This window comes from Rhagoletis pomonella, unplaced genomic scaffold (assembly GCF_013731165.1).
Source record: "Rhagoletis pomonella isolate Grant_MI unplaced genomic scaffold, Rhpom_1.0 Rhpom_scaffold_04853, whole genome shotgun sequence".
NCBI lineage: Eukaryota > Metazoa > Arthropoda > Insecta > Diptera > Tephritidae > Rhagoletis > Rhagoletis pomonella.
The window spans coordinates 1-14,131 of record NW_023463401.1 but is presented as its reverse complement, the minus strand read 5'-3'; the positions used below and the strand labels follow the sequence as shown (position 1 = coordinate 14,131).

Below are 14,131 nucleotides of genomic sequence, written 5' to 3'. Positions count from 1 at the left end.
TATGTGTGAGAAAATTTTTCGAAGTCGTCGATAACTATTATTTTAAGACTTATATAATAAAAGTCTTTTTATAATAATATCAGATAAATAATTTTAAGTCTTCAAAGATTTTTAGTTTGAGATTTATATTATAAAAGTCCTGCCATAAAAAATATTATTGAGATGAATATTTTTAAGTCTTCAAAGATTCTTATTTTAAGACTTATATTATTAGTACCTAACTAGCCCCGAACTGGGCCCCACCTGAAACCGAAATGGTCTTGAACAAGCCCCGTCTTTTAAGACTTGAAAAATTATTATTATGAAAATACTTTTATAATATAAGTCTCAAAATAAAAGTCTTTGAAGACTTAAAAATATTTATCTCTGATAATTTTTATGAGGGGACTTTTATAATACAAGTCCTTAAATAATAATTATAGATGATTCGAAAATTTTTTACCTTAACATAATAATTATTGAGAGACTTTTATTCTTTTCTCACATAATAGTTGTCTCTGAGTAAAAATGCTCTTTAAGTATACATATTATTTATGTATTATGTATTTCCTCTATAAAATAAATATTTCTTTGAAAGTATCATATGCTTCATCTTAATCAATATTTAAATTAATATAAATCAAAAGTTAATATTTTATTATTGTGGTAGTCGCGTTCTTTCTCTCATTTCACCATTTCACATTCATAATAGAAAAAACTGTTTCTGTGAACGCCGAAGAATAAAGAGCAGAAACGAAAAAAATTTAAGTAAATTTGGTAATTCATTCGAAGTATTTTTAAAAATGTTGGCATTTTTGATCTGTGGTTCTATGTATTAATAAACTCACTATGACCTCTTATTTTAAAGAATATGCCCCTTAAAATTCCGCATAAAGGTAATACATTTTAATACACACACTTTTTCTTGCAATTTACCGAAATATATTTATATTTATAATTGAAGAAATGTAGTATTTTTGCTTACTATATTTTCTCCGACAGTATGCATATATAACGCAGACCGAAAAAATAGTACTATACTATATATTATAGCACGGTTGGCAACCCTATATCTAGTGCTCTTTATTTCAAAATTACATTTTCAATAAATTTCCCACAAAGACTTCTTATTTGACATAGCCACATATAAATTGCACAAAGAGCCACTTTTTTTTGTTTTCTTTCCCCCCATTCTTTGTGCTGCACACAAATTCCATACAAATTTATTACCCAGTGCCTACCGCATTCATCATTGAATAGGAACTCGGTTTTAGATCCAAAGTGTGTTTTAAAAAATCTGTTAATTTGAAAATGTATTTTCTGTCAGAGGTCACAATGAATTATAAATGAGGACTTCGGCAATAGGCATAAAACTGTTCGATAAGAACGACTCAGTTCTTCGTCTTTGCGTTGATTATCCATCATCAAACATTTGTAACCGGTTTCCTAGCAAACAGCGAAATACAACTTCGAATATCATTTCACACTTTTCGAGAATTTGCCAGAAAAAAAAACCTCGAACTAATGCTGACATTCAGTAAGTCAATCTCAACGCAAGCCACTAAATTTGAGACTATCAATTAGTTAATATTTTTGTGACTTGATATGATTTAAGTATTCAGTAAAAGAAGGTCATAAAAAGTTCACCAAACACGTGTGGCGAAAACAAACCAAACAGTCCACAGTATAAGTTTGAAACTGTGATTTATATGGTTTTGGTTAAAGCTTGGACGGCATTTTAATAGAAAAATAACAACAAAAAAAACTGATATTTTGATGTAGGTAGAAAATCGTTTAATCAACATCGAATCTTTCTTACTCGTATCGCGTTTTGATTTGCGTTAAACACTCAAATTTTTGTCTTCAAAGATTTGCAAAATTCTTGAAAAATTGGCTATAAAAAAAGTTTGTTCCTCTTCTAAGTTAAGAGTTCAATTCAACTTTGCAATGGCGTTGCGCAAACTGAATTTCTCTGTGATCGAAAGCAGTTTGGCATTAAAATAATAGAGTTAAGCTGTATGTCTATGCTAAAACGATACATTACCCAGCCCTTTAAAATTTATTTATTTTATTTATTTATTTGCAAGAGTAACAACTAATTAATAATTATTACACTTATATATATTAAAATTTATTTATTGAAAAATTATAGTGAGTTCCACAATATGCACTCGATGTAGTTATCACTTTTGTGTAAAAAAATTAGCCTAATTTTTTGTTAGCTTTTTAATGAATTTACACATTTTGTCACAGCAGCGCCAAAAACATTTTTTTTAAGTATGTATTCGAAAGTACGAAAACAAGTTCATAATTCATGTTAACACATTTTGAGGCGCTGGAGTTAATAAAAAAAGTTATAAATTAGTTTTACGTTTGCACATATGTACGTATGTATGTATGCATTCAGGCCTTCCCGCACAACTGGCTTGTACATATGTATGTACATATGTATCTCATTATGCATTCATTACAACGCACCTTTTAAGTAAAAGTATCAAACATTTAATGCGTCTGAGTTTAACGGTCAATTAACTCGCAAAAATCGTAAGAGAATTATATTTTTAAATGCATCTTACAAGCATACTATAAATACATATATGTACATACATATGTAACTAAGTATATAAAAGCTCATTTGAGAGCTGTTTCGCAACGCAATTTGCGCCAAAGTAAATTAAATCGCATTTAACCAAATTGAAATAAGAACATCCATAATTACGGTTTTTTTTTTTTTTTTTTTGCCGGCGATAAGATCCCCACTCCCAAGAAACAACAAAACTGCATGCAAAAATAATCAACCAAATAATTTAAAGTGGAATGAAGGGCAAGAAGAAAAGATTGAATCACGAGCGCTTAATAACAAAACGTGACTTAAATTAAATTGAAACTTGTCGCGACGCCGGTGTCAAATTGTCGTCAGAATACAAAATGTGAAGAATGTTTGGAGTTTGCCGCTGGAGTATTACGATTGCATAGTTTCATATTGATATGCATAATACTCGTTCATACATATGTACATACATATATTTTTATTATTTTATTGTACTGACGTCCGTCAGTTAACATTTGAATTACATTTAAATCAATTTTTTTGCAATAATTTACTTTCGTCATTCGCTGTTGTTGTGGGCGTTCGTACTGTTGTGTGTTGATAAAATCTTGATAACCGATATATGGTTTAATTTGTGCAATTAATTACATACATACATACATATGTATGTGCATGATAACTTGTAACTCGAAAGTGGGGCAGAGTTAAATTTGGGTTAATTTGAATTTGGATTTTAACAAGTCCTAAAACGAAAAAAAAGTTGTTTTTTATGCAAAAGGTTCCTGAATGAGGTTTCAGGAAAGCAAAAATTAGGAAACCAGCTTATTCTACTGCCGATATTGTGATGGAATTTTTAATGAAAGAAAGTGTTTTTTTTTAATGAATAACAGAAGAAAAAAATGCACTCAAGCCGGCAAATAATTTCGAATTTTTTTTTCCTTTCTTGGATTAAGACTACAACCAAAAATTTGAGGTAACGAACAATCGAAGGAAAGCCATTTTAACTCTAGAATGTTTACTTTCAAAAGTGGTGTGCTTTATTACCGATGTCATTACAAGGGCTGAAATCCTACCACTGGAAATATAAAATGTATGTATTATATTTTGAGATTTCCGCCAAAATATTTCAGTAAAATTGAAGATTTGCAAATACCTCCAAAAATCGCATTATATTTATTCGGTTGATAAAATGTTTAAACATTTTTAAGCAGACCTTTTATCCTTAAACTCGTCTATCGTATGAGGCGATTAAAAAAAAATATTTTCTAACAGTAATTTTATTTATACAAAAAAAATCCCCGACTTCTGGAGGTAACGTCTATGTTTTGCACTATTTGGGGCAATCATGAAGCGTAAGTATATAACTAATTTTCGCTGTTGAATTTCTGGAACGCTCTCATTGCTTAATTTCTTAAATACTCTTTTGTCTCTGCGTCGCTCTTTAAAAGTATGATTACTTCAAGGGACTGAAGTAATTGATGTAGTAAACTTGAACTTCAAGTTAAGCGAAATTACTAATTTTCATGGCAGTCCATCATTTAACACAACCATATCTTATCTACATACATATCTATATGTATGAATCTATTTCACAACTTGTTTTGACACAGTGCTTGATTAATGCACAAATATCTCGGTAGCTTGACACGCTATTTATTTAACGGTAGTATGGCGCTTATTTAATTTTTGTTGATAGTTTTTGATATGCTGCGAGCAGAGTGCACATTTTCATTACATATGTAGTTCGGATAATTGATTAATACTTATCAAAAGTTATATTAGAAAAGTATCTCTCGGTACTCAATTCTAATTGGTTACTTGGGCCTACTTTCTGGCCAAGTGATTCATGCTTTATCTATTTACTATTTTTTACTATAAGTCTTTTTAACATTTGATTTCACTTTTTATATTTTACCATTTTTGGCAAGCAACTTTTTTGTTTTTTGTTATGAGTAAGTCAAAATATTTTCGCTTTCCGGTTAAGACATGCCAAACACTCAGCAGCAAGCAGGAGTGGGGATTGATAAGACAACACTTCTCTTTTTACTCCACACATCAACTTTCCTACCCTTCACCATTCGACACCAACCCTACTTACATTAGACATATGAGGTTATTCCGTTGACTTAGAATTTTTCACCCACATTATGCGTTTTTATAGAATTTCCATATGTGGCACTGAAAAAGTATACAAATGTATATGCACACATACAGTACATCTGTATACTGAAAGTTCCAAGTCAACGTAATAAAAACCAGGGACCGACAATTACCATTAAATATCAAGATGTTTATTTAAAGATTACCGAAAGACCCTTATTTTTAATTTTTTTTTTGCCAAAAAAATAATCGTTAATTTAAGGTTTTATTTTTTCCATAATTTTTAATAGTTATAATGAGGGCTGCATTTTATGAACGTTTTAAATCCTTTATAATCTAAAAAATCAAATCTAAAAATAGCGGTTTTAGGATATAAATCTTAAAACCACGACTATTTTTTATCAAATAAAAAAAATCTAAAAGTAACGTTTAAGTTTGAGCGGAAAATGTAAATCCAGTTTAAACGGTTAATTATGCTTTTCATTATGAAGAACATAACCGATCTGTACACATTTTTTTCGGGGTCCCCTGCAGGAACTTTTTGTACCAAGTTTTGACGGGCACGTAATTTTTGTTGGTTTTTCATCATTCCTTAGTCTTTTATCATAGGTATATTTAATTTTAGAAAAAAGTCATATGCCTAATGTGCATACATATGAGGCCTTGAGAGACCGTATTTATTATCTATAGATTCTTTCTTATATTATTCAAATAGATTTTTTTAGATAGGCTCCTCTGGCTCTCATGGCCTCGTATGTAAGAACGCGCCCTTAGGCATGCGTTACACCGTTATCATAACTGATATGTACATACATATACTCATATGAGTATGTGTGTTAACAATACTTGTTCATGTCCAGACGTTCTAACATTTTTTTTGTTTGTTTTATTGTTGCTGCTGCTGGTGTTTACACAGATTTTCACAAAGTTTTTATATCGTTCCTTTTTGCTGCTTTTATCAGCACTTGTTGAGAATACGTCAGCAATCGCAAGAACTCGGGTGTGTCCTCAATATTTGGCAGAGTCACAGCCAAAGCAATGAAATTTTAACAGCTGAAATGAGCCAAACCCGCCGAAAAAAAAAGAAAAAAGCAATTGCAATCAGACCAAACGCTTTAGTTCAAAACTCAAGCGTCGAGCAAACGCACCTGCCGCCACCGATCGCGAAGCACAGCAGTTTGAAAAAGTAGATACACAAATTAACCAACAAAAAAACAAAAAAAAAGAAGTAATAAGCACAACGCAAGCGCTTAGCGTGAAATATTTTGCATTATTTGCTATTTAATTACACACTGCGTATTTATAAATTATATCAATTATACGCGTCGCCGCTAACATATCTGCACAGTGTGATTTACTTTTGCCGTTTCGTTGACAATTATTGCAATTAATTAACAATCAAATATATATTCTGTTAATATTCTTGTCGATTGTTTGATTTTTATCTTAGCTATTTAGCGCGCGTAACACTCGTGTTTATGTCGATTGGTGCTCATTGCCAGAACAAGGTACATAGCTACTTACAGATAATGCGCGTAAATACTTAAAACAATAAATATACAAAAAATAATAAATAAAAATAAAAAATAAAACTCATCACCAGTATCAATACTCGCATAAATAAAGTCAGTAAGAGCAGCAGCGCAGCGCTTGCCGAGTGAAATTATTGCAACGTCGAACAAAAAAGCGTATCGCTTCAAGTAGAAAAGTCATAACGCTCGCCAAAAGCGAACAGTTAACACTTCAACGTCGGTGTCGGCATCGTTAACTCGTTTTAATTTCGTTAACAGCTCATTCGCCGCGCCATCCCCATTCGCACAATCGGGTGAAGCATCAAATTCGTATGCAACAAAAAATAAAAATTGCTAAGCGAAATTCCTGCTCCAGTGCTTAGCTGAGTGATCGCTGAGTTTTTAGTTGTATGGCGTCGGCGGTTCAACAGTCTCCTCCCGCTCCGGTAGACACATCGACACAAGTGCAAATCTCCTTCGAACAACGTCAAAAGCAAACATTCCAAGAAACCACAGAAATGACCTACACAACGGATCGCCTTTCTGAGGGTAAAAATATATATGGTTTTTTTTTTGTGATTTTTGTTTGTTAAAAAGTGATGAGAAGCTGCTGAAATATAAGTCATTTCAAAAAGTGAAAGTAACTTAAGAGGGAATATAAAATATTCATACCAAAAATTGGTGGTTTACTAATGGATGCAGTGGTCAGGGTTAAAAATTAGATTTATGTGATTCATAAAAGCTGGGATCAGAAAGGGGGTTTTTTTTTGGTTGATTTGGATCAGGATAGGTCTTTAGTCGTGTACATGCGCTGAGAAATCGTCTATCTGTCAGTTTTTGGCGCATAATATTATCGATAAAAGTAAGGATAAAGGAGATAAAGTTGTGTCCAAATATGTCGCCTAATTTTGCAGTCAAAAATATGACTTAGTGAAAACCAGTCTTAAGTGCTCTACCAGAAAAAAGATAATTGGAAAAGCGAGTGGAGCCTTCAGCAGAGAAAGTATTTTCCTTTGAAATTTAAGTTTATTCGGTGGACCGAAATTAATCATTTGGGATATTTATCTAAACTTTAGACATAAACGTTAACTAATTGCATACAAATTTACGTTTATAAGCAGTTTATCACATTATATGAATACCCCTATTACTTCACTTTTTCCCCAAATATCAAAATCTTTATTTGTAAGATTACATAACTCCTTTTTATTGGAAAGCACATATTTCCATCAAGCATAACGCATAATTTTCAGCATAACTCCTGGCGCTCGGTGATTAGCTGTTCAATTATTCGCAGTTTATCTGGTAACGCTATGGAACTTAATGGTCTCTGCGAAGCCAAGTAGTGGCTAGCCAGCAAATTAATATCTAGTGCAATCTAATATTATCGGAAATAATTAATCTGAGGTGGATTTAATGCATGCAAACATAGTACAGTGCCGGACAAAAGTAATGACACGGTCAAGTTTTCGCAATATAAAAAAAATATTTTATTCTAATTTATTTTCGATGATTTTACATAAAAATATAGTTCATTCCACACCAAAAAAAAAAACAAATAAAATCTCTTATCTGAAAACCCCAGGAAAAAAAATTATAAATTTGCATACCTACTAATTTCCAACTTTCTATTCACGCAGTTTCTTGGATACAAAGTATGTTCGACAATTATTTTTTTATGGGTAAAATGAGAAACACCTTCCACGAAAAAAAATTTCCAAGAAGCAGCGAGCTAAACAACTGCACACTTACAATTTTTCTAAAAAATATGATTTGAATGTTGCAAATTAGCACGGGAATTTATTTAATTTTCGTGCGTTTTGTGCACAGTTTAGGGATTTTATTTTTATGTGTTTTATTATAGTAAGAACTATATGTTTTTCGTTATTTTTATGGCCTTGTAAAAATTATATTCAACAATTTTTTTATGAGCTTGAGGAACTATATTTTAATAAAAAATTTGCAAAAAGCAATTTTAATAAAAAACTTTGTATGCATGGCGAAAAATTTTCTGTGTCAGTACTTTAGTCCGGCACTGTATATGTATTATAAACTAATTTTGAAATTTGTGAAAGGATAATTCAATATATGCCTTCGATATCCTACAAAAACTTTCAAATGTTTACAATAAATCACCAGCTAACTCCAAAGTAAAAATATCTGCATACAAGATACGTATTTTGTAAGAGTTAAATGCTTTTTAAACCGCTATTAATTTTTGTTTATATTCTTGGTCGAACTTATGTCTATTTAATTTGTGCCATTTACGTAGAACTAAAACCCCCGAAAGATAGCCTCATCTGGTATACTGATGAGTCTGGGGTCTATTGTTTACCACCTAAAGGGCTTCTATCCATTAGTATGGGGCAAATTAACCCTGTACATGAATCCGAGCTATGTATGAGCCAGTGGATACTGGATAGAGGGCGGCCAACAAGGAAATCTGCATACACTCGCCGTAAAAGCACACGAAGCTGGTGTGGCATTGCCTTTAGCTCTCGACACTCATATCATCCGGACAACGGGTTTACGGGCAATGAAAGGGCAAATTTTCTCGCCTGGAATGGGGATTCATTGGCCTTACATGGAACTCCGTTTACCCAAATTACTATGTCTGGATGAAGGAGGAAGCACTACTGAGCAATTGAGGTATATAGCAGACAGACTAAATCCTTCCTGCTGGAATAAACGACAAGAAGAACTAAAAAACTTTTTCACCTAACAATGCTCTACTTCAAAATGATTACAAGCTTAATTTGACAGTTCAATTAATGGTATCTTCAACACACGACAGCTGTGCATTCTACTACCAAATTATTCACAAAGTTGCATGTGCGGGTACATTTGATATAGAATTACATAATTCAACTTAAAAAGTACGAAAACTTGCATCTAAATATTCTCATTTCATTGCTCATTTCTTCTTCAAATATTTTGTATTTAAATTTTTCTTATCTCAACCCAATTTAAAGATTAGATAGTGTTAACATTTGATCTTGCAGTTATAATGTAGGCAATCTGAATGTTTGCTCTCTAAATACCGCAACAGGATGGTAAATCCTATAAACAAAAAACACTTATGTACTTCTAAATTATTAATTTGATTTATGATTATGAGCATGCCTAATCCAAGATAACGTGTCTCTGATAAGCGTAGCGCCGCTAAAAATAAAAATAAAATATTACGATGCCTAAGATAAACAGTTTTATGGTAAATTTGACCAAAAATTTAACTGCACAGCTTTGATTTGTCAAAACTTTGGTTTTCAAAATTTCCTTCAAATGCTTAAGAAGAAAGAATACTTGTGGCGGCCTACTCATAATCAAATTAGGTGGACACTAAAGTTAGTTCCAAATTTTTTGCATACTTTTCAATGGTATATCTTTCAGAAATGTTGTAACTAACTTTGGAATGGCCTTTTCTTCGACTATGAATATACTCTCGTATTTTTCCGGAACAAAAATATTATATTACTGCGAAAAATTCCATTTCACAGTAACTGCATTAAAAAAAAAAACATTGTTTACAGTACCATATTTTTGAAAACGGTTTTTCAATAAAATAAAGGAATTACTATAATTATTTGTACCTGTTGTACACACCGAGACAAAACGATACGGCCCTGTGTTGGGCCATCTACATAAATCCAAATTTTTTTCTTCGTACAAAATTTATAAAAAGTAAGCAAATTGCACAGCGAAAATTTTCAAGTACGGAGTGTTTAAAAATACCGTTTCTTTTTAATTTTTTAATTTTTTTTTGCTGATACTGTCACGATTTTTTTCAATACAAAGTCACTATGTTCGATAATTGGTTTTGTAGTTATGGATGAAAATAATAACACCGTCGGTAAGAAAAATTATTAAAAGTCAACGCGAATTCCTAGCCTCTTGAAACTTCCACATTATTATTAGAATTTATTGGGCTACGAAACTGCATTGCTGAAATTTTTCTATGAATAAACAGTTTGTTGCAAAGTTTTTAATTTCAAAATGATCAGAGATGAGTCGTGGTATGACATTTTTTCTATAACTCCTGCATTTATGGAGCACAGAGCATTAATATTCGCATTATTTTCACTCATCATCAATAGAAAACTTACAGTGAATTTTTTTCAAATCCTTTGGTAGTTTTTCATTATTTGACCAGCAAAATCAAATGCTTTTGTTCCGATTCCCATCTCTTCCAATTTTTTGAAATTTGTTGCACAGTGCTAAACTAATGCACATTTCCTTTTAAACTGAGTATCAGTAATTGTACATAAAAAAAATTATTTTTAAAACTAAATATTGAAGCGGTAATGAAAACATCACCTAAGATTTTTTTAAGTTATTCAAGTGTGTACTACAAAAGGTTGTATTTCGACACACTGATACTCAAAAATTTCAGGTGCTTTTATTGAACTTGTCCATAATAGCTTTTTAGCTGAATAGATAAAAATTTGGTTAAACACTGACTCATACATATTTTAAACGAATTACCTTTGCATTGGTGCCTAGCCTGCCCTAGCGTATGAGTAACTTATTAAATTTATGTAATGGCGTTTTCGTTTCTACAAAAAATGTTGCCTTCTCATCGCCATCTTTTTAGTGTTTGTGCGCAAAGGCAAAGAGAAGGTTGCATTTTTCGCTAGAAACGAAATCGGCATAAGGTCTTTGGAAAAATGCAGATGGGCGGATAGGAAAGTTTCTGGAGACAAGTTAGATTTGTCTAAAAATATATATCTTTATTTCGTGTAAAATTACCCTTTTTGGAGGAAAGTTTCACCAGACGTCCTACTACTCTGGTCGTTCCATACAAAAAAAAAAAAACAAAAAAAACGGATTACATATCGAACACGAAAGGTTCAAGGGTTCACAGTATCAAGGCGAAGTGCTGCTAGAAGGTCTCTATTATTTCTTTTTATATGAATAAAAATACTATGTGACTAGTAAATAATATTAATTTTACATGCCAAAGCAAAGTTTATCATCATTCATAAATTACAGTAAACAACAAATGTGGCTGCAGCGAGCTTGCCATGCGTACCTACTTACATACATACATACAATGATTTACACACATTTGCGATAAAGTCAACACCACGCTTGTCAATCATACAAATCACTTACACACTCTGCGGGTGATAGCAAAAAAACAAACAAAAAATATATGTAAATAAACGCAGAAATAAAAAATTGTGTGGTATTTAGCCACTTATTTAGTCAATGGTAAAAAACAAATATGCATAGAAATAGTGCTCGTATGAATATGAGTATGCGTAAACCAATTGATTGCTATCTTTTGAATGACACTCACTGTTTCAAACTGATATTTTTACTATGTTGATTGATTTGCCAAACGGCAATTTAAAATTTTACTGCCTGAACATCAAAATGCTTTTACAGGTCTAATAACTTTTGCTTTGGTTTTATTTAGTTTTTTTTTTTTTTGTTACTCCGCCAACAAATGAATTCTTTGTGGTTTATTATTTGGATGTTCCTTAAAACGAAGAAGCGTCAACGAAAACAAATTTTGGCTTATAGATTTTTTTTGGTTTATATTTTTTTACTCTCCCATATCTATCTAGCTGTATTTTGTTAGCTAATTTCACAAATTCTTCATTGCTTTTCATTTGCAGATATTCCCAAAATCATTGGCGTCAGCGATGTCACACACAAACGTATATGGCGTGCGCTGATTGGCGAATTTTTAGGTACCTTCTTTCTGGTTGCCATCGGTGTTGGCAGTTGCACTGGCTGGGGAACGTATACGCCATCGGTGCCGCAAATTGCCTTCTGCTTCGGTTTGGTGGTTGCCACAATGGCGCTGGTAAGTGTGACCAAAAAAAAAAATATTTATTTACATAGTACATAAGAGAACATACATGCCGATGAGTGTATGTATGTATGTATGTTTGTTTGTATAAGTACAAATACACCTATGTGTTGTATTTATACAAACGCATGCCACAATTTGTTATGAATCATTCTAAGCCGATATTCTATTATCTCAATTTCCAATTAAGTTATAATGTTTTTAATTAACTTTTCAAGTCGATCCACTTTTTGCAAAATCTGCTCCAAACTTCATTCTAAAACAAGTTAAAGTAGCAGTTGTTTATCAAACGCAGCTAAGGTCATTGACGAGGTCAGCCAAGTGATTCAAGTTAAGTACTCCTCACGCTTTTCAATTGCTCATCTCCATTTAAATCGCTGACAAACAAATTGGAAAATATTGGCAATTAAATAAGTTTTAATGCGGCAGATTAGGGTAGGTTATAAAAGCGGCGAATGTTAGTAAATGCAATGACTTGATGCAATCCACTATCAGATACAAATTAAAACAATATAACATCAATCTTATAGTCATACAAATACAGCAAGTAACCGGCGTGCTTCAATAGCTCGGTAAAAAAGTTAATCCTACAAAAAGAACAGAAAAGTATATGAATAATCAAAAGATTTCAGAAAAATACTGAGATGTATAGGAGCTGAAACGATTTGAAAAAACCTAAAAACAAATGTTTTTTTTTTGTATATATAAAATCCCCTCAGATAATAGAAAAGTTTAAGTTTAGAAGGTACGAATAAAAATACTTAAAATTTCATCACCGAAATTAAAATAATGAGAGTTTTTAGATGGTATTTTCGAAACGGTAAACCTTAATATTCTTTCCGAAATTTTTTGGCGGAAGTCTTCAAATATAACACCATGCCACAAAAGCCAAAAAAAATCAAAAAATTAAAGAAAAATCTATTTACTCATAAAACTAGTAATGTAGTAAAACTGCGTGTTTAGTTTTTCTCTCTCACGTCAGGATTTTTTAAAAAGACCTCATAAAATTCCAAAAATATGATGTAACTCAAAAAAAAATTCTTAAAAAAATGAAGTGCAAATGAGAGAAAAAACTTTTAAAATTAAAAAAACATTAAAAATTATTCGCAAGGACGAACGGAGATTGGAAATTAAGTTATTTTATTAATATAATAAAGTTAAAAGAACGAAATTCGAAGAAGTGGTATTGTTTTCAAAAACAAATATTCCAATTTTTTAGTTATGTATTCAAGGAAAAAATTTTTAAATGACATTTTCGATACCTTTTCGTCCTAAAAAAATTAGTATTTTTCAATTGTACAGAATTTTCTCTTTCATATACAAATTGTTATTCTACATTGAACTGATTTATTTTTAAGAATTATTTGAATAAATCAGATCTGTGAAGTTTCAAAGTCCTTAAAAAAATCCTGATGTTAGAAAGAAAAACCAAAAACGCAGTTATACTATATTTGGCCCCTGTCGTACAGTGTAATAAATCGTATAATTCTGGTGGAAAAGCATTCGCTATTTTGGGAGGCGCCCTAAATTACAAATTCATATATATGTTACCTTTTCGTCTACTGCGTTAATAGGTGCCTACCTGGAATCCAACTTCATTTCTGCCACAATATAGAATTTAGACCAGCACTGTTATAATACTCATTATAAATAAGAAGTATGTACTTTTATATAAAGTTATTACGTATCTGCAAGTTTTTGTGATTTTATGTTGAGGCAGAAACCTCGAAATGGATCTTGACATTCATATTTGCAAATTTAGGTCTCATCGGTCTCCAAATTCAAGATCAGTCTGAAGCCTGTTATCCTCATAAAATTTTTTTCTAACTAATTTTTCTAAAATTTGTATCATTTGCAGCCCAAATAACAAACAAACGTATATATTTTTTCATAAATATCAAAGTACTTTTCTAATTTCTTGCAGAATTCTTCCTTCAAACTGTTAATTTGCGCAAACTAATTGGTAGAAAAAATCATTTGAGGGAAATGATGTGCGAAAATTTTTCAGTACTAGCAGTTGAAGTAAATACATACACATGCAAAGCTTCATTTCATTTACAAAATTTTAGTTTAATTTTTTTTTTTTACAATCCCATCATTTAGAATGCACGTCACCACTGTGCATTTGACTTTAAAGCACACTTAATAAACGAGTAATGAACTCATATTTAG

General features: G+C 31.5%; 1 protein-coding gene and 1 non-coding gene across 2 annotated transcripts; one reads left to right on the top strand and one right to left on the bottom strand.

The window, feature by feature from the left end:
- Positions 1-6,300: 6,300 nt before the first annotated feature.
- LOC118754888 (aquaporin AQPAn.G-like) lies at positions 6,301-11,953 on the top strand (the record flags this gene model as incomplete). The annotated part of the gene is made up of 2 exons (XM_036489761.1): positions 6,301-6,690; positions 11,763-11,953. Coding segments are annotated over exons 1-2 (330 nt in total), but the record flags the coding sequence as incomplete, so codon positions are not given.
- Positions 11,954-13,698: 1,745 nt separating this feature from the next.
- Positions 13,699-13,776, bottom strand: LOC118754889. The gene has a single exon (XR_004994951.1). It is a non-coding gene; the product is annotated as a small nucleolar RNA SNORD19 (small nucleolar RNA).
- Positions 13,777-14,131: the final 355 nt, after the last annotated feature.